Source organism: Macaca nemestrina, chromosome 4, assembly GCF_043159975.1.
Source record: "Macaca nemestrina isolate mMacNem1 chromosome 4, mMacNem.hap1, whole genome shotgun sequence".
Lineage (NCBI taxonomy): Eukaryota > Metazoa > Chordata > Mammalia > Primates > Cercopithecidae > Macaca > Macaca nemestrina.
The window spans coordinates 100,616,846-100,643,165 of NC_092128.1; the positions used below are offsets into that span (position 1 = coordinate 100,616,846).

The window sequence follows — 26,320 nt, forward strand, 5'->3', positions numbered from 1 at the left end:
TGCTTATGGGCTTTGACCGCCCGCTAAAGATAGAAAGGAAACAGAGGATATACCGTTTCTGTCCAGTCCCAACCCTGATTCTGCCCACTTTTCTCTCTCCTTTTCTCCTCAAGGTTTCTTATCAAACCTTGTACTTGATTTGGAGACTGGGCCTAGGGGATGTGTTGACTTTGTGAAGAAAGAGGAGACTTTGAAGGGCAAATGCTGCTTTGTGACTGCAATAATCACAGCCAGTCTCAGCTTTTTCTTCCCTCTCTTCTCCTTCGGCACAATTTTTGATGGAAAAGAGAAGGGAGGCTGTAAATTTGACATTTTCATCCTGATGTTCAGGCTTATTTCAAAGAAGGTGTTTATGATTTAAATCCTATCTTTGATTGTGGAAATCTCTAGATTCTTGCTGCTGCTCAGTGTGAGGAGATAAAGTTCCACTATTAAACCCACCCTTCCTCCAAAGTTCCCCTATTAAACCCACCCTCCCTCCCCCACAGACACAGACACAACAAGCTCTGTGTAAACGGTTTTTTGAGAAATGTTTACACAATAGTCATTCAGAACCTGTAGGTTCCTTGATGCATATTTCTTCTGGGATAATGGTTCCTTTTTCTCATTTTGAAGTCCCAGCCTTTATAAGTAGAACTGATACCTTGTTTGAAATGAGGGAGGGTGAATAAGTAGGTAAAAGAGTGTGCAATTTATATGCCATTTATAGGCAAGTTTGTTGACTTTTTTAAATTCTAAAGTTGAATTTAAAAACAGCTATCACTTATAATAGAGCACCCAGTGTAACTACTACACTAAGTTCTTGATAAATATTTTATTTAATCTTCCAAATACTCTCCAGTGAATAAACTGAGGTTTAAAGAGGATAAATACTTTCCCTAGGGTCTCAAAATCTCCATCAGTGGTTCTCAAGCTGGTCTGACGTCAGCAGCATCTTTATCACCTGAAAACTCATTAGAAATGCAGACTATCCAGTTCCACCCCAGACCTGCTGAATCAGACACTCTGATGCTGGGGCCTGGCAGTCCATGGTTTAACAAGTCATTCGGGTGATTCTAATCAATGCTAAAGTTTGAGACCTAGTCATCTAGACTTGGGCCTTTGAGGTTCACCTGTCACTTGTCTACATCTTGATCATTTTGAGATTTTGACAGCATCTAAGAGATTTTTAATAAGCAGAAGTAAAACCGCTGAAATTAGTTATAGCATCAGTTGATTTTGCCTCCTTTTCATCATAATTAGACAGCTTTCCAATAAAAATACTGCTTAAGAAAGGTTTGAGGTGAATGTTCATGAAACTTGTGTGGTCTTAGTGGCCTTGGAAATAGGACATTTATATGTAAAAGTCCTAAATAACATATAGTAGAAGTCATGACTCAGTTACCTTTCTGGAAAATGCATCTCTAGTTATTGCATTGCTGCAACTCTGTGATCTGGAATACTTCCAGCATCTGGAAGAGGCCTTAGACTTTCCACTGCCCCTTTTTGCAGTTGAGCCATTACTTGGCTTCCCCATAATGATGATCAGAGTGGAACATTTTGGGTGGTTTCATGCTAAGAGCTGCTCTGTTCCCTTAGTGTCCTCTAACATTCTATAGAGGTCATTTTCAGGAGGGAGTTGGGTTCACAAGGCAGATATGTTTAATGATCTGCCTTAGAGCTGAGTCCCCCTCTCCATTGCATATTCCACATCAAAAAGAGGTTTTGGAAAGCATCCTTGCAAGTGGAAGGAAGGAAAGTTGCTCTGGCATTTCATGCACCATTGTATTAAATGTTATATGCTCTGTGCTCAGTGGGATAACATATTGCCACATACCTCACTTCAGAATGATCCCATAAATGTCAGTAAAAATTAACACAACCAAGATCCTTTTCTGGCATAGAATAGAAAAGATTTTAAAAGGATGCTCAATCACGTATTTAATATGAAAGGCTTTCATGGACAAGGAGAGATAAGTGAGAGAGATAAAGTCAGAACTCATAATCAGATATTTGACATCAAATCATAACTTGGCCATTCTGAAAATACTATGGAACGTGAATTGTTATACTCTTTCCAGAGCCATTTGCAGCATATGCCTCCGCTGACAGGACTGGCTGGCAGCACAAGCGTTAGTCTTAACAGTGCCTGAAGTTAACAAAGGGCATCTCTGGGTACTTGTTTTATCTCTTTGCACTTGTTATTGTCCATACAACTCAGTTTACCTTAAGCTTAGTCACTATGAAGAATTCAGAGGTTACTTTCCTAGTAGCTCTGTTTTTAAAAATACATGCCCAAGTGCTGTAATCCCAGCGCTTTGAGAGGCCAAGGGAGGCAGATCACTTGAGCTCCCGAGTTTGGACCAGCCTGGGGAACATGGCAAAGCCCCATCTCCTCAAAACATACAAAAATTAGCCATGTGTGGTGGCACAAGCCTGTAGTTCTAGCTACTTGGGGGCCTGAGGTGGGAGGATCACTTGTGCCAGGGACGTTGAAGCTGCAGTGAGCCATGTTTGCACCATTGCACTCCAGCCTGGGTGACAAACCAAGATTCTGTCTCAGAAAAGAAAATTATAAATAATTCAGGCATTTAACAAATATCTACCACTTGACCTAATAGAAAAAATAGTTCAATACAGTTAAGTACCTACATGTCACCCCTTAATCCTGTGACTCCCATCGTTTTCCAGAGATCATTATCCTGAATTTGCTGTTGTTCATTATGTAATACATGTTTTTATACTTTTACTGTATATTTTTGTGTCCATAAGCAGCGTCTAGTATTGTACTACATGTTTTAAACTTGTATATGTGGTATCATATTGTATACATTCTTCCTTCTTCACTCAGTGTTTTCAGATTTTAGCCACTGTTGACGCTTGTAGTCCTGGCTCATTCCTTTTCCTTGCTGTTTAGCATTTCATTGTATGAATAGACCACGGTTTAGAAAAACTAATATACTGTTAATGGACACAGTTGATTACAGATTTTCACTGTTAAAAGCAATTATACAATGTACATGTTCCTTTCACACGTGTTCTCTATCACATGGAAAATTATGTCCAGAGAGCACACCAGAAAAAGGAGGAGGCTTCTCATAGCTAAGAGGGACTGGCCCAGGGGCTTTGGCTGTCTACAGACTGGTAATTCATGGGGCCTTACTGCTTGAGAAGCTGTGCTGCCAGAACAGTGGTTCTCAAACTCTAGCCTGTATTAACGTCACCTGGAAGGCTCCTTGAAACACAGATTGCTCTGTAGGTCTGACGTGAGGCTGAGACTTTGCATTTCTAACAAGTTCCCAGGTGATGCCGAGGCTGCTGGTTTGGAGACTGCACTGGAAACTGCTGCTGTAGTACATAATACAATTGGAATGGCTGAACCACATGACTGGATATTGCCAAATTGCTCTCCAAAGTCTATAATTACCAGCAGAGTAGTGATAGTTCCCAATACTCCACATTCTTTTTAGCACTTGTCATTGTCAGCCTTTTAAATTTGTGCCTGATGGCTGTAAAATGATAGAATATTGCCAAAGTTTTTGTTCTTAGATAACAAGTAAGGTTGAGCAGCTTTTCCTGTCTTCATTGGCAATTTGATTTCCTTCTGGTGAGTTGCCTGTTCATGTACTTTGACCACCTTTCTCTTAGGTTTCCTTTATCGACTCCTGGGAGTTCTTTTTATTTGCTGGATATTAATCTTTTTCAGTTATGGGCTAAAGTGTCTAATCTTCTTCAGTTATGGGTTAAAATGTCTTCTATCAGTCTGTGGCTTACCTTTGCTCTTTATTTATGGTGTCTTTTGGTATACAGAAATTTCAGTTTTTATGTAATCAAACATGTCATTCTTTCTTTATGGCTTGCATTTTTTATATCTTGTTTAAGAAATCCCTTTTTCCCCTGAGGTCACAAAGATGTTCTCTGACATTTTCTTCTCAAAGTTTTGTAGGTTTGCTTTCATATTTATGTCTTTAATCTTCTTGGAATTTATTTTTGTGAATGGTGTAAGGTGGGGATATAATTTTATTATTTCCAATCAGAAAGCCAGTTGTCTTAGCAGCATTCATTGGATCACCTGTTCTTTTCCCCACTTGTGTGTAATACCAACTTTGAGAGAGAAAGAGAGATCTGTTCTAGACTCCATATTCTGGTCCATTGTTCTTTCGCCCACCTATGCTTTAAAAAGACATGAGTTATCGGATGAAGATTCTTACTTTTCTGAGTTACCGGACCGTTCTCTCTAGAAGTCATAGGACCTTAGGGCAAGCACACTTCCCCAGTGCCTATCTGTTTCCCACCAGCCTCCTGCCAAACTTGACTACCTGCTTTCAAATCTCCTAGTTCCTAATTCTTGCCTCAGAAATGTCTAGTCAAGCACATTTGCAGAGCTATGATTGTCATTTCCTCAGCCTGGTAAGTAATTCCGTCCTTTTTGGCTTTGGTTATCTACTTTCCAGGCTTTCTCTTAAGACTTAGATTGACATTTCTCTTGTCTTCTCTACAAGCCAAATAACTTTACCAATTATAGGTTTACAGTAGAAAAACACTTTCCTATACAAAGTTCCTGGACAGAATGGTTGTCCACCAACAGTAATGGAAGGGTTGTTCTCTTAGTTACTATAAAAGCTTTAGGCATAATCTCTAAATACCTGATAGCAAGTTTCTGAGTTACTAATAGTAAATGAATGAGAACTGTGCTGTTTCCATAACCAGAATAAGGTGCTAATTCTTTCAGAAAAACGATTGGAAAAGGCATATTTTTCATTTTTATTACATTGTTTACAGAGTAAATACTAGTTTTTTGACAGAATGTTGTGATGCAACAAGAGTGTCCCCAGGTCTCATTGCTTTTAACTTTGTGACCTTGGGCAAGTCACTACCTTTCTGGGTCTTCCATGTCTTCATTTCTAAAAGGAAAAGAATTAGGCAAGGTGATTGTCAAGGCTTCCTACTCAGAAATTTTGACTCAGTCTTTGGGGAACTGACACATCTCAAAGAACTGGGAGAAGGGTATCATTTATGTCTTTCAGAGGCCAAAAATACTCCCAGATTATAGAACATGCATGATGATAATGAATGGGTATTATAGTGAAGATTAATGTATTTCATTATCTAGTCTTCTCTAGGTAACCAAAATAGGTCAGGCTTAGACTTCATCTTATTTTAATGCAGCCAGTCTCACATGGCAGGGATATTTGCAGCCTAGAAGTCAGCTAAGGACTTTGGGAAGTCTTTTTTTTTTTTTTTTTTTAATGACTTTTATTTCATTTGTTGGTTTTAAATTGCAGCAGTGGGCCGGGCGCGGTGGCTCAAGCCTGTAATCCCAGCACTTTGGGAGGCCGAGGCGGGCGGATCACAAGGTCAGGAGATCGAGACCACAGTGAAACCCCGTCTCTACTAAAAATACAAAAAAATTAGCCGGGCGCGGTGGCGGGCGCCTGTAGTCTCAGCTACTCAGGAGGCTGAGGCAGGAGAATGGCGGGAACCCGGGAGGCGGAGCTTGCAGTGAGCCGAGATCGCGCCACTGCACTCCAGCCTGGGCAACAGCGTGAGACTCCGTCTCAAAAAAATAAATAAATAAATAAATAAATAAATAAATAAATAAATTGCAGCAGTGATCTCAGTCAAGACCCAGCCCAAATTCTTTTGACACACCTTCTCCCATTAGATCATCTGGCCCACATTTTGCCAGGTGGAACTCTCCTCTGGCAAGGTATAAGCATAACAAGGAACAGCTGCTTTGTCTACTAGGGCCAATGGGAAGACAGATGTGCTGCTGTACAAACACTCTCCCATCCTTAAGCCAGGCTCCCCATGCTATTTGGACTCACAGCACCTTTGTCTTCCTTGTCTTTTTGTTGTCTTTTAGAAGAGGGCATGGGAAAGAGTTTCTAGGCTTTTTTGAATAGTTAACTTGAATGGCAATGTATAGGAAAAGTATAAGGTCTCTGAGGTTGGCATAACACCGAATCCAGAGTTTTTTTTTTTTGAGACAGAGTCTCTCTCTCTGTCGCCCTGGCTGCTGGACTGCAGTGGCACGACCTCGGCTCACTGCAACCTCCGCCTCCCAGGTTCAAGCAGTTCTCTGCCTCAGTCTCCCGAGTAGCTGGGATTACAGTTACCCACCACCACACCTGGCTAATTTTTGTATTTTTAGTAGAGACGGGGCTTCACCATCTTGTCCAGGCTGGTCTTGAACTCCTGACCTTGTGATCCACCTGCCTCAGCCTCCCAAAGTGCTGGGATTATAGGCGTGAGCCACCATGCCTGGCCCAGAGCTCTTTTAAACAAGCAATCTGTCCAGCCAGGTGGGCCTTGGAGCTGGAGGGTCAGGCACCAGTACAGCTGTTATTTGCTACAGACTGTAAAGAAGTGTGAATTTCAACTTGTTACTTCCCTACCACAATTCTGAATCAGAATGATCATGACTTTGCTAACAGAAGAAGGTAATATTCTCTGTACAGGGGAAAAAAACTAAGAATATTTTTCCAGAATGCCCACTGTGGTTATCTCTGGGAGAAAGGATTATACGTTTCTTTAGCTCTCTCCTTTTAAAGTATTTTCCTTATTTTCAACAACGGACATCGTGAAACCCCAAAAAAGCAATAAATGTTATATTTTTCAAAACTTCCACTATGCCTCAGGTGGAAGATCATAATTTTTGACATGATGGATAAAGGTCCTCACAATTTGGCCCAACCCAGTTTGCAAGCCTTGGTGTTCTTCAGATCCAATGAATTTTGCTCACCATCGCCCAGCATGCCATGACCTCTCACAACGCAGTGATGCTCACTCTGTCTGCAGCACCATCTACCACTCCGCTCTCTACCCTACCCAGCCTTCAGGATTCCTTCTGAGAATTTTTTGTGTCCACACGCCTCCCCACCAGCCCAGGCTGAATTAGTTTCTCCATTCTTGCTGTTCCTGTAGCACTGCATACAGATATGTACTCTAGCAGTTACTGACTTATACAATAAAGATTGTTACACGACTGGCTCTTCTATAAACCATCAACTTCTTGAGGACAGGGAATTGACTGAATTTAAATCACCTAAAGATACTACTGTGTGGTAGACTTGCCCTGAATTCTTGTTGAATAGAGCAGGTGTTCATGGTAGATATCCACCAGCAGATTTTAATGGTATTTCTTTATTTCTAATGGCATTTGATGCCCTGCCTGGAATACCAACACAAGAAAGAGGATTCGCAGTATCTTACCTTGATAACTTACCTCAGGATGTTTTCCATGGACCTGTACACTCTTGCCAGCCCAGATGGCTGCTCAGATGGTTGAAAATTTGGTTGTCTTGCTGGTTTTTATCAGAGGCTGTACCTAGTATTCTCTGCCCATCGGTACTATACACTTTGTGAATCAGCAACCCCTTTCTTCACATTTCTCAGGATATCCTCACTAAGGTCTTGTATACCATCTGAAATTTCCTTGATGCCATATGTCTTCTTACAGAGAATCACCTATGTTTTGTTTGGTTTACATTGAAGACATATATCTTTGACCATGCCCTAGTTTACTCAGACTGTTCTCCTAAGAAAAAAGTTAAATTTAATTTTGGGTTCTCCTTTAGGCTCTAAGAGTCTTCTTCATACTTGAATGTATTAATTATCACTTATTGCTTCTACTTTACCATTAACACACTGGATAATGGCATTCCAACATATCCTAAGCTTTAGAGAGCCAAAGGAATCTGTTGTTATATTTCACATGTACAGTCTTTTATATAAAATATATTGCAATATGTATTATGTATTTTATGTAACATAATTGCATTTTGTGCAGATTTGAATATGTAAAATTGAAATGGTAGGATATACTAAAAGTATTAATAAAGCCTCACTCCAATTTTTAAAGTAAAGTTGACTAGAATGACATAATTTCAAAACTGGAAGGCTTGATTCAATTGTAAACTGTGTTGAAGCTGCAACCACATGGCAGTGCCATTTTGGCCAGTAAAATGCAAATAAATACCTGACTTCCCTTGACAATGTCCTGTGAACCACATTGCTTTTCACTGCATAGGAACTTGTACTTGTGGTTTTAGTGTCTCTTTATCTGTTATTTTAACATCTTCTCTTGTTAGAATTGAAAATATTTTTGTAGCCTTAGAATGTCACACTAAGCATTCATGAAATGGTGGTAGTACTTGTGCTGAAACTAGCACATGAAAATAAATACGCTTGGAATAGAATTTAGATACGGAGAAACATGAAGAAGGTCAAATAGCCCCCATGGTACACTGTGCTGTTAATTTAGAAATGAGTGCTCTGTTGCCACTGGAGATGATGCTTAGGAAATAAAGTGGAACATTGAAATAAAAATGCATCATGGTGATGTAGATCTGTGCTTCCTGAGAATGCATTTAATCCTGTGGAGAAATCAGTTTTGAATTTTGCATATATTGAATTATTCAAATTTCAGGAACACATCCTTTGCATAAAATGCATCCATCTGGTTCTTGGGATTTTTTTCATAATTAAAATTATGATATGCCAGTTTCAAAATCTCCTTTTAAAATACATTGGGACAAAAATTATAGATTAAAGTATGAAACATGAATGACTTTTATTAATATAGTTCTCACCAATTACTTTAGCTTAATAACTTCAAGCCATTCTTTCCATAAATATTTTTGAAGGTTTCTAGCTCTAATACTGTATATCCAGGGTCATAGGGTCATTTAGGACAAACATTTGGTATCTCAGAATAGAATGTTAAAATTGGAAAGAACCTTAGAGATCATTTTACAAAGGAGGAAACAGATGGTTAGAGAGGGCAGCTAAGGGACTGGCTCAGGGTCACAAAACATTTCAAAGTATTTCTAATTGTATTGTCTCAATTTCTCAATATCCTTTCCTCCTTCTTTGTTTCTTCATATGTATTGACCTTTTCCCACCACGATAATAAGCTGAAGTTCAGATATATTGATGGACCCAGAGTAAGAGTGGAAGTATCTGCATTTCTTTAAAAAAAAAATTTTTTTTGAGATTTTTTTCCTGCTTTACATTTTTGGGGTCCAAAATCTTGTAATTAGATTTTTTTCATAATTTCCAAATACCAATAGTATTGTGCTACTATGCATTATACAAATATGGCCAAGCACGGTGGCGCACACTTGTAGTCCCAGTGCTTTGGGAGGGCAAGGGGGGAGGATCGCCTTAGCCCAGGAGTTCCAGAACAGCCTGGGCAACATTGCAAGACCTCGTCTCTACAAAAAATTAAAAGTCAGTAAGCTGGGCGTGGTCATCCACACCTGTAGTCCTAGCTACTCGAGGAGCTGAGGCAGGAGGATCACTTGAGCACAGGAGTTCAAGGCTGCAACTATTATCACACCACTGCACTCTAGCCTAGGTGACAAAGCAAGACCCTGTCTCTTTAAAAACAAACAAGCAAACAAAAAAGTACATTATACAAATAGCACATCAAATTCTGATGAGAGTGTTCCTCATGGAGTTTTTCTTCTTTTCAAGATAACGCATATGGTAAAACATTGCGGCAACACCATGGCTGGGTAGTTCGAGGGGTTTTTGCGGTAAGTGATCCTTCTTATCTCCTATTATTAACTGTATTGGGTGTGCCAGTGGCTAGGGCTAGAAATCTCTTCTTATCCAGTTATTTATCTAGTTACGATTGTCAGAAACAAGGTAGTGTGTGTGTGTCTGTGTGCGTGTGTGTGTATGTGTGTATAGTGTTTTTGTTTGCTTTGTTTTTGAGGATAAGAACAAAATGTTATTTATTTCATTTACATTTATAGGCCTTTGGTGTGTGGAAATGTCAGCAGTAAAAAGTTTCTAGAATAGCAAAGACTGTTAAAGAAATATGAATAAAAGAGTTGATGCTTTACCCTAGCCAATTCTAATTACTCTAGCCAGTTCCAATGACCTTGTGAAGATTTGCCTCATAAGTGGTTGCCTTTCTGATAAGGTAGTAAAAAGCTTAAGTATCCTAGCAGAAGTAGGTAGGAAGCAGTGACCCTAAATACTTATCATTGAAGGGAAATTATGCATTCAGGTGATGTAGTCAACCTAATAGCTCCCTCTGCTGCTCATTGTATTCATTCCTTTTAATTCTTAGGTCTTAGTTGATTTTTTTTTTCCCTAATTGAATTTTGTCTTTGAATATTAACTGTATTGGGTGTGCCAGTGGCTAGGGCTAGAAATCTCTTCTTAGCCAGTTATTTTCATCGTGAAGGTGTTTTGTATTCATATGTTTTGGCTCTGATTACCCACCACCCTCTTCTTCCCAGCATGTTTAACTAGGAAGAACACAAACCTGAGACTCCTAGTCTCCTGGGGAGGTCACTTATCCTGCTTTATAAAATAGCAGAAGTAGATGGCTCCTTTACGTCAGCAATACACTCTGATTCTTCCCATCCAGGAGAAGGTCAGTCTTAGTCAAATCTGGTCATGAAAAGGCAGTCTCATGCAGTTGTATGTCAGGAAGCCTCATAGAAGGTACTCACATTCTTTGGAAGGTTGGGGAATAAAGTAGCCTTGTAGATGGTATCTTTTATGGATGTAAAGGATGCATCATTTGCCTAAAGAAAGAACTGTTTGGGTCATGCTTTATTAGGGAGGCCAGTAAAGTGGGAAGAATGTACAGCACAAGAAATCAGATTCTAGTGAAAATGAAATATTTTTTGAAAGCATGGAGATTAAAGCTCCATATCCCATTCACTGTTCACTGGGATAGGTGCTGGACCAAATGAAGCTACAGACTGCTCACACTTACCTTCAATACACCTTGAATAATCATAATTGCTTCCATGTAGCTATTGGCACTTGTTGTGTACCAGGCACTCTAACAGGTACTTTCATATTCTTTATCTTCATTAATTCTCAGGATTAACTCCCACTATTTTATACTTTCAGAACAATTAATTCCAGTCCCCACGTACTAGAGTGAGGCTATGTCAGAGCCTAGGTCTAAATTCAGATCTGTTATCTCCAAGGTGCTAGTGCTCACCTCCATTAGAGCTCTCTGCAGTGAAGACAGTCACTGAGAGGCCTCTACTGAGTTCTTAGGCAATGGATGCTCACTGTGTACATTGATCTCCCTGAGTGAATATTGTGATTGCTAGCTTGTGCCTGACACCTGAGTTGCCCCAAAACAAGTGTGGGGGGAAGGGTTCAGTATAGAAGGCAAAATTTAATCCTGAAATATTGAAGATCCCAGAGATATTGTCAATAAGAATGCAGCTATAGTAGAAAACTTATCAGCATAAATCTTTTTTTCCTTTATCCTATACTTTAATGGATGCAAAGCATAAGTCTTTAAGAGGACTTTATAACTTTATTATGCTAATTTAGACTCATAAAAAATTTTAGAAATCATGGTAGAAAGGGAAGAAATTAAAACTGTCCATATTTTCCTTTTTTAACATTTTTGTGTTTTACCGTCTTAGCTTCTTAAGTTACATATTCTTTTAAATATTGACCTATTTTATATACTTAAATATAATATAGATGTTTATATATACATGCATATAGTATATGTGTATAATTATCTTTATTTTGTATACTTACTCTGTATGTGTATATACATTTTTTCTACCTTTAGCTTGTATAATTTTATATCCCCCCCAACTGAATAGAATCTATCATTATCATTTTTAAATGCCATAAAAGAGTCTTCAAAAAAAACACTATTTTTAGTGACTGTATAATATTTTCCCTAGTATGGAGATATCATAATTTATTTGCTCAGTCCTCTGTGTGAGAGACTTAAGCTGCTTCTAAGTTTAGAATAAAACAGGTTGGAAATAAAACAGCATCTGTTTATATGCATTTTTGAATAAAATTCTTATTTCCTCAAAATAAATTCCTAGAAGTAGAACTGCTGTGTCGAATACTAAGAACTACAACCACAGTTTACAGTTTTGAGCACTTAACATGCACTAGATGTTGTTTTAAGTGCTTGACATACATAAATTTCTAAGTCTCATAACCCTGAGATATATTCCATTATTTTCCCTGCTTGTAGACAGAGAAACCTGAGACACAAAGTGATGAGGTAATATACCCAAGGTTGTAGAGTAAAAACATCTTGAAGGCTTTAAATATTATTGCCAATAAAGGTGCCGGTTTTTAAGAAAATAGATTATGTGATGCATTTGGCAACAGCCTTATCAGTAGAGGAGTCTGTAGCTAGATTGGCCCTTTCACCCTCTCTATTACTCTCCAAGTCATGCCTACTTCGGAAGGTTTATAAGTTTTCTAACATGGTAACTTGCAGAGCCAAATTCATGTTAACTAATCTCAGTTGCTGCGGGAAACATTGTTTACATCCAAGGAATTTGACTTATCAGCCAAATAGTGACTTTTTAATTTTTGAATTATCTACTGAGCTGATATCCATTTCAGGCAAGGTGGCTGCCTCCATCTTGGTCACTAACTAGCCTTCATTTGACCTTTTTGGTTTCATCTTCAATCAGCCTGGACAGTTGAACTCTATTACTGGTTCTCCCCTTTTTTTTCTAGAGTGCTGATGGCTGAGTGTAGAATTCTAGGTTAATAAACATTTTCCCTCCAAATTTTGAAGACATTCTTCTCTAGTCCTCCAGCTTCCACTATTACTATTGTAAAATCCTATTCTGTTATATATAATCTGTTCCTTGTCCCTTTCAAGATGTTTTAGATTGTTTACTTTATCCCCACATTCTGAAATTTCATGATGCTCCCTTTTGGTCTTTATCACTCATTATGCTGAGCACTTGGTTAGGTCTTTAAATCTGAAGACTCCTATCCTCCAGTTCTGGGAGATTTTCTTTTGTTACGTTTTTGGATAACTGCCTTCTCTTCATTTTCAGTTTTCCTACTCCCTTGTACTTTTACCATTATCTAAGTATTTATCATGTGCCAGGCAGTGGGCTAAATACTTCCTACAGATCCCATTAATCCTTAAAATAAGGAAAGTGATATTAGTCTTCTTCTGTAAATAAGGAAACTGAGATTCTAGGAAGTTAAGCACTTTGCATAAATTCCTCAAACTAATATGTGAAAGATCTGAGATTCAAGTTCAGGTCTGCTTCATCTAAGTCTGTGCTTTTTAGCCACTGCATGACAATGCCAGTCACTCTCTTACTGCAAAAATGGGGAGGGCTGATTCTCAAAGACTTTCAAAGTATAAGGAAGATCAGGAAAGCAACTGTGGAATGATAATTCAAGATTCTCCAAAAAGCCTCTGCTGAGATCTAGTGAACACCAGAAGACAGATTTTAGCAAGCTTACGGAATATTGGCCCGCAAAGGAAGAGAAGGATAAGATGCCTAGGAAATCTGTTAGGGAAGTGGCATAGTATGGTGGTGTGATTGAAAAACACAGAGATGATCCAAGTTCAGAGCCTAGCCCTGGCACTCATTAGCTGTATGACGTTTACATATAAAATAGAGATATAAACTCTACGGGGTTCTTATAAAGATCAACTAGAATAAACTATGTTAAAGCATCAGCGCACAAGCAAACAACAAATGTTAGCTCCCTTCCTTTCTAGAAAGCATTCAAGAGCACAAAGGAAATATTGTTATATGGGGGAAAAATAGAAGATATGCAAAGAAATATATAGAGATGAGATATGAGAATGAGATGCCCTGGAAGACGGGCCATGTGGGAATAAAGACCATGATGGCAATATGCATATAGATTCTGAAGATCTGAGGGGAATAGTCTGGATCACACTGTGGATCAGAAGGGAGCTTTTCTCAGACTCTCTCTCAGCATTCCCTGATGTGATAGCATTATTTATCCTTAAGGTGGCCCAAGTACACACTTGTTTCTTCTAGCCTTAAAGTTATTTGAATTGGTCCTTGAAACATAATTTTAGAGAAGCCACAAATTAGAAGGGTAGTCATATTTCTTTACTCTTGCTCTTCTCAGCTGTTTGTATGTGTGAAAGTATGTGTGTGCATGTGCACATGCATAAAAATAAGTGTGTGAGAGACAGACTTGATGCAGATTCTCATGGGTTATTCTTTTGCAGTTAGCTTTAAGGGCAGCTCCATCCTATGAAGATTTTGTGGCCGCGTTAACTATAAAGGAAGGTGACCACCAGAAAGAAGCTTTCAGTATTGGAATGCAGAGGGACCTCAGCCTTTACCTCCCTGCCATGGAGAAGCAGCTGGCCATACTGGACACTTTATACGAGGTCCACGGGCTGGAATCCGATGAGGTGGTATGATGGCTGCTGGGCAGCACCTCCTAACTTCAGGGATTAAAGTGCTAAAGTGTTTTGTTGCCCTACTTAATTTCCAGCAACAGCCTCAACCCTCTCCAACCCCTTCACTTTGGGGGATGGACAGGAGGAGGCAAAACCCAGTGCTTTTATAATTTTTAAAATGCGTATGTGTTTTGTTTAAAGATCAAGGTGCTATATATTTCAGTTCAGCAGGCCTACTGGAAACCAAATGATAAGCTGCTGTAGACTTGAACAGCAAGTTATAAGAGCAGACTTAACAAACAAATTTGCTGTTATTGTGTATTGTATTGTTTTTATATTTTAGTTCTAATGGGCCACCCAAACCCAAGCTGAAAATCAACAAAACCCATATTAATCCATAATTCATAGTCAGTATTTCAGCCAACTTAGACTAGACATTTGGAGGTAGTATAAGCTGCTTTGTTGAAGCTGTGTAGAGTTTGCTGTTCCTAGATGTTCTTCAGTGGACCCTCTTCATTGCAACTCTGTCAGTGATAAGGGCCTGTGTAGTAAGGATGTTCAGGGCATTCACGTGACAATGCAATTGTGGGAGGCGAAGAAGATGCGTTGCTCTGAGAAGATTAATGGTGTGCCCTCACCCCAAGTTGGAGGGGAGAATATGAGAGAGGCGGGACAGGTCATTTGAGATGACACCTCCCAACTGCCTGCCATTTACCAGCATGTTCCCCATGCATTATCTCAATTGGACATCACAAGGAATGATACTCAAAGGGATTATTACCCCACTTCAAAAGCAAGGTTTAGAAGTTGGGGGATCTGTTCACAGTCACATAGTTTCTAAGCAGAGGAGCCAGTTAATTTCCAACTGTGACCTGGACTGCCTCTTCACCATAGTCATATGGAGTGCTTGTTCAAACAGCAGATTCCCAGGCCTTATTTTGACCTAAAGAACCAGAGTCTAGGTGGTGGGACATAGGAATCTGCATTTCGATAAACTTCACATGTGATTCTTCTGCACACAGTATTGAAAAGCAACTAGATTAAATTCTAGTTTACAAAATTACCAGTTTTCTTCAAGAACTAAATGATATGTCCTTTTTTTCCAAAAAGGAATAGGCCGCCATTTAAATAAAATAGCTAAATGGAGAGTGAGAAGTGGAGCAGGTTTACTCAGCAGCATTCTTAATTGAGCCAGCATTGACACTCAGCCAGTAGGCCTTTGCATTGCATTCAGGGGCCATGGCTCTGAACCTGCTTACCAATTAATCTCGGTTTAATCAGCAAAAATGCAGAGCAGGCAAAATGTAGCTGTTTATCAATCTCAGAAGCTTTGGGACAGTGTCAGAGTTGAAAGGTGAGACTTAAGAAAACAGTTTCTTAAACTTCTTAAAACTTAAGAAACATTATTTCATAAAACAATGTTGAGTGGGCATTCTTCTGCACAGTGTGATGCTCCAACCCTGGCCCTAGTCTCAGTAGATCATGCTGCCTTGAATGTGCATTGGAAAGAAGCCATGGGTACCTTCCCCATTAGAGGCTACTTCCTTCTAGTAACAGGAAGGGAAGTTCCAGCATAAGGTAGTTATCCAGGGTCAAAGGTCCTTTGAGGGGCTTGGTTGAGTTGAGCATCATCTCTAGATGATGCTGTTCCTGTTCCTGCTGCAGATCTCTAGGATGGAGGGAATTCTCTCTTTAGTCAGAGAAGTTTATGTAGGGAGGGGTACTGGTTTTGCCTTTGTGTGTTTTTAAACAACATTTATTTAGCTCAGATTAATTAGGTATTTTGCCCACATAAAGACTTCTGGAAAATACTTAAACTTCAAAAATCAGTATCACATGTTTTAAGGCTAGGGAGAAAGGGGGGGTATTAAAATGATGTTGATTATTTTGTATTTTGCCAAGGGGTGTGTGTGTGTTATTTCCCTCCCACTCTCATGAGCAGTGAGTATAGATCTCCTTCTCTGATTAGTACGAATATGATGGCAGGACTTGGGGATAGTCCCTGCCCTTGACATAGCCCCCTAAAACGGAAAAAGAAAAAGCAGCCAGTTTTTGCTTGTAGTTGGAATGAAGATGTTTTAGGCATTGTACCATTTAGAGGGGATGATACCAGGTGGTTGGTAGAATTGTGCAGCGTGATCATTCTAAACAGCTGCTGGTGCTCCCTGCCACCTGAGGTGAACTCTGTGGTCTCTTGGAGAGGTAGCAGTCTGAAAATACCTCAGGTTTGCCACCCCAGCTCTGAATACACACAAAAGGAAAGCTGCTCAGCATGGCCATTTTGCATTTGTATAGGTAGTGCCTAGATGTACACAACTCAATTTGCTGAGAATGAGGGGCTTAATATTATCTGAGATCATTGAGAAACCAGATCAGACAGAATAGCTTGAATAAGTTGCATTTTCCAATTACCCTTTTTCCACATCTGTAGAAAGAGGGTAATATTTTTAATAGGTATTTTCCCCACTGGAGCATATTAAGTTTGCCTAAGATGTATAAAAGTTTAAGATGTATAAAAGTTTGCTTAAGGAACTGAGGATCCTTAAATAAAAATATTAGAAATTGAACCTAATACTAAACAGTAAATTCAGCTTAACCTGAATCTGGGCATAGTCAGAGGTTCCTCCTACATCTACAGTATTTGCTCTCTGTTGTAGTTAAAGTCATAATTTGTGCTGATGTGTAGTCACTTTGCAAGAAAGGGGCAATGAGAAAAGATATTTAAAGCTTTCTCTCCATTGCCCTCCAAGACTTCTGGGACACCTAAGTTTACTTTCACCATTGCTGTGAGAGGAGGTGAGAAAACTCTAGTATTTTGTTGGCAGAGTAATCACCTTGTTGTCATTGCTCAAAGCATTTTTAGGATTATTTTTCTAGCATAACCTTTAGAGAGAACTGGAAGAAAAAGGAAATTGGTCTGTTAGGTATTATAGACACAAATAAGTAACATTAGGCTAACCCCTTATGAGACAATTCCACACAATTTCATTGTGCCTGTACTTCTCCCTATGGTAAAAGCCAGTGTTTACACTTTGTAGGTATCAGGGTGTATTTGTTGAATTAAACAAAATATTTTCAATGATGGCAAGTCTCTTGACTTTTGAAAGCAAGCTAGATTCCTTATAGCTAATGCTGGTGAAAAATGTTAAATTGGAGAGATCCCTTTTGGGAGTGAAACCAAATTGTAACTATGAGGAGAAGATGATCTTCTCATTGGCTCTTGATGTAGCTCTGAAGGGAGTTCCAGAAGAGGAGCTCTCACAGAATGTTGGGCCTATGGGCCCAAGACATTGACTTTGAAGGGTAGTTCTCATTAGGATATATAAGTAGTGGCTTCAGGCACCTTCTTACCATTATTTGCATGTCATTCTGATTATTAAACTTCCCCCAATGTCATATTCCATGATGAGGGATTTCTGAACTTCATAGTCCAGCCTTGTTGCTTTTCTCTCTTCTTTGCTACTGAAAATTGCCAGCAGTACTGCCATCAGCACGCCAAATCTGCCCCCACTTATGTTTGTTCTGCCCCATTTCTCAGGAGCAGCTTCTAGCACATATGTAGAGCATCTAGCACCAACTTAGCCCAGGGCTAGGTGCCTGATCAGAGGGGATTCTGTTTCCCCACCTCCAGACTGCAAGAGCTTCTTAAGAAGGAGCCCATATTCCCATTTGTAGCTGGAAAGCCGGTGAATGACATGACATGGGGCACCTAGGAAAGATGATTATTAGAGGGGTGCAGCTGGAAAATTTGCACTCTTCTCCTTTTGGTTATTACTTTCCATGTATATTAACAAAAAGTTGATGCTTTTAACTTTATATTTTCAGAAAAGTGTTTTTAATTAAAAATATGTGATAGGGACCAAATAAGTAAAGTACATTTTTCTCCACTAAATTTGAAGTGAGGGAAAGAGGAGCTGAAGTAAGAGTTTTTTTTTAAGGAAACTTGATCTGATTGTGAAAATCATACATATGGAGAAATATCAGATAAGGCAGTAGAGTCAGAGGGTCATGAGCAATAGACGATGATGTGAGGCATTTGGGGAACTTTCTGGAAGAAAATTAAGTTTTTTCCTAGCAAACTACCATGTCCTATGAGAACTTGGTTATATAATGGTGCATTTCTGAATCACTGATTAAAACCAGTTGCTTCTGATTTTAGTCACAGGTTTTACAACTATTCAGCTCTCCCTCATGTTTCATTTCTTTTTTTAAGCTAATCAATCAACCTTTTTTAAATTTTAAAATTTTTAGATGTAGAATTTATAAGTAAAATATATTTTCAGCCATTGTTCTGTTAGCTGAGCTAATGTGTTTGGTCTTTGAGGGCCTGACTTCAGATACTCTGTGATCTTGTAAGGTCTCCACACGAACTTCATTATGTATGGTAAATTTGTATTCCTATGAATTGTATATAGAATGCTTTCGTTAGAAGTACATTCTACTTCTGTACGTCCCTTTGTAATCTGCAGTTGCTTACTCAGGGGTTTCATAGTCATTTCATAAAAAACAATTCACTAGCTGTCTAATGGTATTTTAAGACTGTTTATCTGTATTACAAGGTCATTAGGAGTTCTTTCAACAATTCCATAAATATACTGTTTACTAGACCCTCCCTGTAAATGTTCCCAATTCCCATCCTGTCTCAGACAGTCAATAGTCCTGTGTACAGTGACCATTTGCATGATTTCTCATTGCACTGCTGCATTCAGGCACTCCAGGGCATGATTAAACAGTCATTAACAGTGCCTCTCTGGTACAGTTGATGCATGCATTGATCTTTCTCCTCTGCTGTTTTTATATAGCCTTTAATTAAAAGGAAAAAAATACCACTACTCTGCAATGCAAAAGTCTTCAAAATTCTTTGTTTCCCGTATTAATCACTTCTGTTCCAGAGTGAACAAATGTTTTCAGCTAAGCTATGTGAGAATGTAAGAATAACATCCTGCTTGTTCTAAATATTTCATATATTTAAAGTGTGGTCAGTATTTCCTCCCTGTACCTTACAAACAGAAACCACCTTGGGATGGCTGATACCCCTTACAAAGTCAGTCTTACCCACACAGACTCCTGTGTATACATGTCTGTTTATAGGTGTATATGGAGTCAGTGTTGATAGGAAGGATGCTCTAGAAGTACTTCTGTTGTTTCCTAGAAGGCTATGAGCCAGTTCCACGGCATGTTTAATGTATAATTCCCATGTATCATGAGAATTTCACTAGAATGTCATTAAACAGCCCAACTACCTCATGTGAAATTGGCTGTGGACAATCTGTCAGATGAGAAATGTGGTCAGATAAATTTAATCTGGTTAATAGATTTAACAAATTGATGTCTACATAAAGAAGAAACATGATAGACCAGATGCCAAAGGCTAAAATGTACATAGATTTCCTTGGATTAATTTTTTAAGTCACTGTTTAATTCCATGCCTAGTATTCTTATGAATGTTTGTGGTTTCATAGATTTATGCACTTTGAATATCTGTCACGTGCAGTATTAACGTTACCTGTTCTTGTCTCTCAGCATTTTGAATGAGCATTATAATCAGAGTAGAAAGCAAGTTAAACTATAAAAGTGTCAAGTGGCTTGTTAACTTCTTAATTTAATGGACCTTTACTTAGAATATAATATGTTGGAGCCTCTTGGGACCAACCGATGAGCGCCAGTTTCATGTTTAGATTTGTATTGTTTCTCTGTCCAAGTCCTTATTCTGTATCTGGCAGGGAGGGGGGAAAGGGGAGGGTTTTACTTTTTTTGCAAAAATGTTTGAAAATATCTGTCAGATTTTATATTCGTTAGTTATAATAAACTTATTTTTAAAGTATTAAGTTCTTAAAGATTTTTGTGTGGTTTTCTGCCTAATTGAATATGTCAATAAGAAGTCTCATTTATGCAACACACATGACTTGCTGGGCATCAACCTAAGCCCTTTACAAATATAAGCACATTTCATCCTCCTAATAACTCCATAGGGCAGGTACTGTTGTTATCCTCAGGTTACAGCTGGGAAAACTGAGGCATATATTGGGGAAGCCCCTTGCCTAAGATCCCACAGCTAGGAGGAATAAGCCAGGCTACAAACCCAGGCAACCAAACTCCAACATGATTTTTTTTTTTTTTTTTTTTTTTGAGACAGTCTTGCTCTGTTGCCCAGGCTAGAGTGCAATGGCACAATCTCAGCTCACTGCAGTCTCCACTTCCTGGGTTCAAGGGATTCTCATGCCTCAGCCTCCTGAGTAGCTGGGATTACAGGCGTGCGCTACCATGTCTGACTTGTAATTTTAGTAGAGATGGAGTTTCACAATGTTGCCCAGGCTGGTCTCGAACTTCTGGCCCCAAGTGATCCACCCACCTCGGCCTCTCCATGTGTTGGGATTACAACTTGAGCCACTGTGCCCAGCCCCAAGCTCCAAAATTTTTATGAAACTGCTTAAAACCTAAACAAAAGATGATTTTGAAGCATCAGAGGGCCTCTGGAATGGCCTTGCCCTGGGTGTTTTAAGCATTCAAGAAAGACTTGCGCCTTTCAGAGGTAGCTATGTTCTTTGGCTTGGTTTAATTCTGTTTTCAGAGACACTAGATGCAGAACAATTAGTAGATTAATTTGCTAAGCATAATGTTTCAGTGGCTGTGTGCTTAATTAGATGACATCAGTAGCAGACACTTTTTTGCCTAAATCACTTGATGCCAAAGTAGTGTTTAACCTGTCAGGTTTCGCCTCTCATACACTTGTTTGTGCATATTAGGATACCTACAGATATGTATGACTGGCATTGGAGAGCTGTCCTGTCCACTTGCTTCTCAGGGAATCTTCCCACTGTTGCCCACTTGAGCCCTCTCCAGCTGCCTCTTTAAACACAACAGCAGAGTCCATTAGAATTAAGAGTGGGAGGGATTGAAAGAAGAGAGACACAGGAGTGTTGAGTGGTAGGTGCTTGAGCGAAAGGGTCAAGTAGAGTTGGGACTGGGGTGGCTATGTTGCACCATGTGCAAGAGAAGGAAGAAGAAAAAGCTGGTGTAGAGGAAGGATGGTATAGGCACACTGAGAAGCACTGATGCAAAATCATGTAGTAGCCAGGGACACGAGCAAAGTTTCCTTGAAGGCTGGCTTCCCTTTCCTAGTTCCAGCTGTCTGGAGGCCCTTGTTCCTTGCCCTAAAGTTTCTCTTCTTGAGAAACCTGTGCCTTTACAATACACTGCCTTGACCTTTTTACTTGCACGAATTTTAATAGGCCACTATCCCTTGAGACAATCACTATGACAAGCTCCTCTATCATTGTTTCACACTGAATATAGGCAAATCTTAAAGCAAAATCCAAATGAGATATGTTGAAACACCACTGTCTTCCTCACTGTGTAAGAAAGGAAGTGCCTTTCAGACCAGTCTGTATGGGCTTATTCTAAGTTATGAGCAGTACCCCACTGAACCCCAGGATCTTTCTCATAATGGCTTCTTATAAATCTGAAACATCAGTACCGCTGGAGCAGGCTGTGTAAGGACCAGCTATCTACCTCTGGCCTCTCTGTGCCTAGGTGAAGGAGTGTGCTCAGATGGGAGGTATATGAAGGGAGTTCATTTCTGTTCTTCAGCTGTATCCTTCGGGGGCGGTTGGACTGCTGTCTAGAGGATGAACAGAGCTGGTTTCAGAAAAAGAATGTGTTTGGATGTCTGTCCCAACTTCCAGTGGGTAGAGGAGTACAGCTGCCTTGTGGTCATGAGGGTCCAGCTAAGGAGAACAGAGTGTGGCTGTGCATGCCACTTGCTATTACTCCAGAAACTGCAGGTACTGATGCATTTTCTGTTCTACCATCACTCTACGATAACCTGGACACACTGGAAGATCTGTGCTCATCTGTGCTGCAGTAGAGAAACCAAAAGAACAAGAAGGAATAGAATGACCCTAGAGTTGATATTTTTTTCTTACACTCATGTTGGTAGGTTAGAAGAGATGCTCTTTTATGATATGAGCACATGTCCTGTGTGTGTGTGTCCACATGGATTGACACACACATCCTGCCACTGTCATTATTGTCATCCTCTCCAGAGGCATGAAATGGAGATAACCACTTTTGGAGCAGTGTGGTTCAGGTTGATGGAGAATTGATGAACGATGATGGTCTGACATCAGCACTGAGGACACAGATCACATTTGGGGTGATCTGCTATATGAATGCATTGTCCTCAGAGAACAAAGTTGTCGCATCTTTGCTGACACTTGTATATGGCCAGTTTTAGGACCTTTTGCTTTGGCTTGAGAGTCCAGCTTGTTGGGAAAGGATTTTAGATATTGTGAAGTCAAATCCTGCTTCAGAGTCTTTTATGAGATCACCTTAGACAGTGAATTCCCTCATCCTCCCCTTCCCCTGATCATTGTACTTCAGTGACCAACCCACTTCCCCAGAGTTCTGTGGAGATGTGATGATTCTCCACCTTGTTCCTAATTTACACCTGGCTCTCTGCTCTCCTCCCTGCAGATAACCCTTCAATTATACTTCAGGCACAGGTCACTCACCTGGGTTGTGGTCTCGGAGCTCCAATCCAGACCCACCTGCCTCCTGACCATCCCTTAGAGACCCTACCTTCACTTGAAACCCCAAAGCCAAACTTGGTTGCACCTAAAGCTTTTCCATCCAGGTCAGTTGAGTCACCATTGTTCTAGTCTCTCAGGCAAGAAATTCGGACACTCCGAACTCTTCTCTCACTTCCTCACTATACCTGCTGTGACAGCAAGGCCTGCCTCCGCCTCCATACTCCCAGTGCTGTGCACAGCTACAGCTTGATCTCTGGATTCTCTGCTCTTAAACCTGTCATGGCCTTCCAAACCTGAAAATGCTCCCTGTGACTCTATGCCAGGCTTTAAGTCCCTTTACAAACTTGGTATGCCCTTTTCTCATCCTTATTCCTGGAAACCCCTCAAAATCTTCCCAGACTCAATAAATCTCTGCTATGGATTTTACCCCTAAACATCCCCTGCATTTCTAAATGATACTTTATGAATTACAACTTAGGGATGGGAAGTGTGACTCCAAGGTAACTGGACTAATTCTTTGGTGTTAGGTTCTAGTTATTGGCGTAGCCACATCTCTCATTAAATCATGAACTTTACCTTCATGTCAATGTGCCCCGCACCTGACAATGCCTTCCTTGTCTGTGGTATAATTCCAAAACTGTCTTAAGAGTTGGGCGTCACCACCATGTGCTTTGTGATTCTTTCAGATGTGTTAGTTCTGTTAGCCAGCTAGATAAAAATATTTTTGAAGCAAAACCATACACTTCTGTTCCCTCCTGCTTCCTTGGCTGCTCAAGAAATACTTTGAGCGACTGACCACACAGAGTATAAATAATTTATGTGTTTTTTATATTTTGTCTTTGTTAATGCACATGCAAAATGTTTGTATTTTATAGGTGCTTATGTATATCAAATTATGAACGATTAGAATGCAAGGTCCAGCTCATGGTTCTCACCCTGTTTGTGCATTAGAATCACTGGAAGGACTCAAAAAACAAGCAAATAAGAAAAAATATATATGCCACTTATAGCTGGGCATCTCCCAGACCACTTTAATCAGGCTTAGGAATGTGGCCTGTCACTGATGTTAAAATATCCCCAGTGATTCTAATTTGCAGCCCAGAGTGAGAACCCCCAGAGCTGCTGGTTTAGTCCTTTAAAATTGTACTGTGGGATCTTTCAGGATAATTTTGGTCAGATCACAGTCACTTCATCCCCTAAAGCTAAACCTAAAGAACAACCAGACTAAATAAAATTCAAAAAGTAAAACTCAGTTTAAAAAATTCACTAGCATCCAGGCAATGGAAGGAGCTCCACCTTGTTTTTATGTCTTAAACTTCAAAGGATGACAGTCAAACAAAAAGACCAGATTTTCCTGGTAAGAAAGAAGAGCTCCTAATCCCACCTGCTAGAGGGGATTGGCAAGATGCAGAATACTCATTGAAATTTCAGGTTTTGGAAAGAAGTTGACTGGTGAATAGGGGCAGGATGAGTATCTTTATCTCTTCCTTCCTTTGAGTGGGGATGTTGTAGGGTGTGGTGGGGGTGGGTTGGGGATGGAGTTTGCTGGGGAGAGATGGGTGAAACAGAGGACTGGAACTAGCTCATCCCTGAATTAAGAGACAAACCCACATTCCAAAGACTGTGTCCCCTGTACATACAGTAGATATGTCTTCTCTCCATTCAGAATTCACTCTGGTGCAGGACTTAATGCAAGTATCAGAAGACAGAGCAGAGTTCAGTCCTCCAGTAAAAGCCTCTACACAGCTCCTTCCTCCTCCATATAGACACAAAGACACGGACAGGCTGGGCTCATACTTGGCTGGTACACACTAATGTGGCTGTGCTGGTTATTAAAATATCAAAATACTTCCACACCACAATGGAAAGAATCACTTATCCAAGTGTCTCATGCTGTTCTGGCCACCCCAGCCCCTCTCACAAGAAGCCCCCCACTCCAGACCACCCTACAGACCAGCAACTACAGGAGTAACATGTGGCCTAGAGCTATGACCAACCTCTGTTCTGTCTGCTCAATGTCTGTGACATGTTGGTGCTTAAATATTTTCAGTGTTATCCGTTCGGAAAGTATATAGAACACAAGCCTACAGGGCAAAAGAAATAGATGCCAAACAAGATGGGAAATATGTCAAGGAGAATACACCGACACTGTATGAAGGCAAATACCTGGTCTTAACAGAGCTGCTCACCTTAAAGATGAGCAAATGTACGGAAGATGGCCTGGCAACTATGTGAGTATGCTACAGCCAGAAAGGGGATGGGGCGGAGTGGGAAACAGATGAAACCAATATGGAGAAACAGCTAGCCCAAGAAACAAAAGTTCCCACAGGTGTGTTGTGCTCGCAGAGAACTTAGAAAACATGAACTCAATAAAATAAGCACTCAGGAACTGGTGAAACAACAGAATGACATAAAAAGGCAGATGGCAGAGATAAGAAAACTTGCCTAAAATAATATAGAACAAATAAATGTATTAGAAATAGCAAAAAACATGGTTGAAAATGGAATTGATAACAGAAGAAAAGGCTTGAAATGATGCAGAGAATGAAGAATTTTAAAAACAGGGATTCAAGTAATTCCTGAAAGGATAAATGTAGGAGTATCGAGATATTCTGACATAAGAGTAACTGATGACCAAAAATAAAAAGGAACTATAAAAGTATCTGGAGATAAAATACAAAAGATTTTTCCTGAAACGAAGGAAGGAATCTTTAGATTAAAAGAGTGCACTATGTTGTAGGAAATCCAACAGAAAACACTTGACACCAAAACATACCCTGATGAAGATCCTGAACTTCAAGAATGAAGAAACAATTCCTCACCATTCAGGCAGAAAAAGCAAGTCACCAAGGGACCTCAAACTTCCTTTCCACAAGATTCTGTGACAGGAAACAATGGAGGAGTATTTCCAAAGTTCTGAGTAGGAAAAAAGAATGACTCAAATGTATTATTGCCAACCAAGTCGTCAAATCTAATGTCAAGTTAACAGAACACAACACCAAGTGGCCTTCTTAAGGAAACCATTTGATAGGAAAGATGAACCAAATAACTCAATGATGGATGAGCTGGTAGAAAAAAAACTGGTGGTGAACCAAGATCAAACTGGAAATTATAGTCACAGTTAGATACAGATTATAAATAGTACAAACCCTAAGATAGCTAATAAATTGGGAATGGGAGGAGGGAGGATATAAGAGCACTCATACCCTCTTATTTTCATAGCAGAGACTTGCTACTGTCTAAACTTTTTTCAAAAACACATAATTTCTTAAATTTTTTGGTAATCTTTTAAAAAAACAGATTTCTAAAAAGAAATATGTATTGTTCCAGTTCACTTTAGTTTCTCAAATACAACCCAATTAGCTGAATGCTATTTATTTAAAAATAAATGTGATAAGAAATAAATTAAAAATAAATATGATTCTACGTTTATAAAAATTCCTCAGCCAGGCATGGTGGCTCACACCTGTAATCCCAGTGCTTTGGCAGGCCAAGGCAGGAGGATCGCTTGAGCCCAGGAGTTTGAGACCAGTCTGGGCAACAGAGCAAGACCCCTTCTCTACAAAAAAATCTTTAAAAATTAGCCAGGCATGATGGTGCATGCCTGTAGTTCCACTACAGGAGAGTGAGGTGGGAAGATCACTTG

At 39.7% G+C, this 26,320-nt stretch overlaps 1 protein-coding gene and 1 long non-coding RNA gene across 5 annotated transcripts in view; one reads left to right on the forward strand and one right to left on the reverse strand.

Annotated features, from left to right (window-relative positions):
* The window catches only part of LOC105475799 (pleckstrin homology domain containing A8), a 137,357-nt gene that overhangs the window by 81,654 nt on the left and 29,383 nt on the right, over nucleotides 1-26,320 (forward strand). For 2 of the 4 annotated variants that reach the window (XM_071094987.1, XM_011731317.2), the window contains exons 13-14: nucleotides 9,460-9,521; nucleotides 13,967-25,202. The exons of 1 other annotated variant lie outside the window; for it this stretch is intronic. In XM_071094987.1, coding sequence (XP_070951088.1) covers nucleotides 9,460-9,521; nucleotides 13,967-14,164 — 260 coding nt within the window. In that variant the 3' untranslated portion in view covers nucleotides 14,165-25,202. Of the gene's footprint in view, nucleotides 1-9,459; nucleotides 9,522-13,966; nucleotides 25,203-26,320 lie in introns of those variants that run through there. One more of the 4 variants, XM_024790902.2, reaches the window with a different exon arrangement.
* LOC105475798 (uncharacterized) lies at nucleotides 4,746-25,536 on the reverse strand. The gene is made up of 3 exons (XR_983666.3): nucleotides 25,451-25,536; nucleotides 10,262-10,538; nucleotides 4,746-4,883 (listed from the first exon to the last, which is right to left on the reverse strand). It is a non-coding gene; the product is annotated as an uncharacterized lncRNA (long non-coding RNA).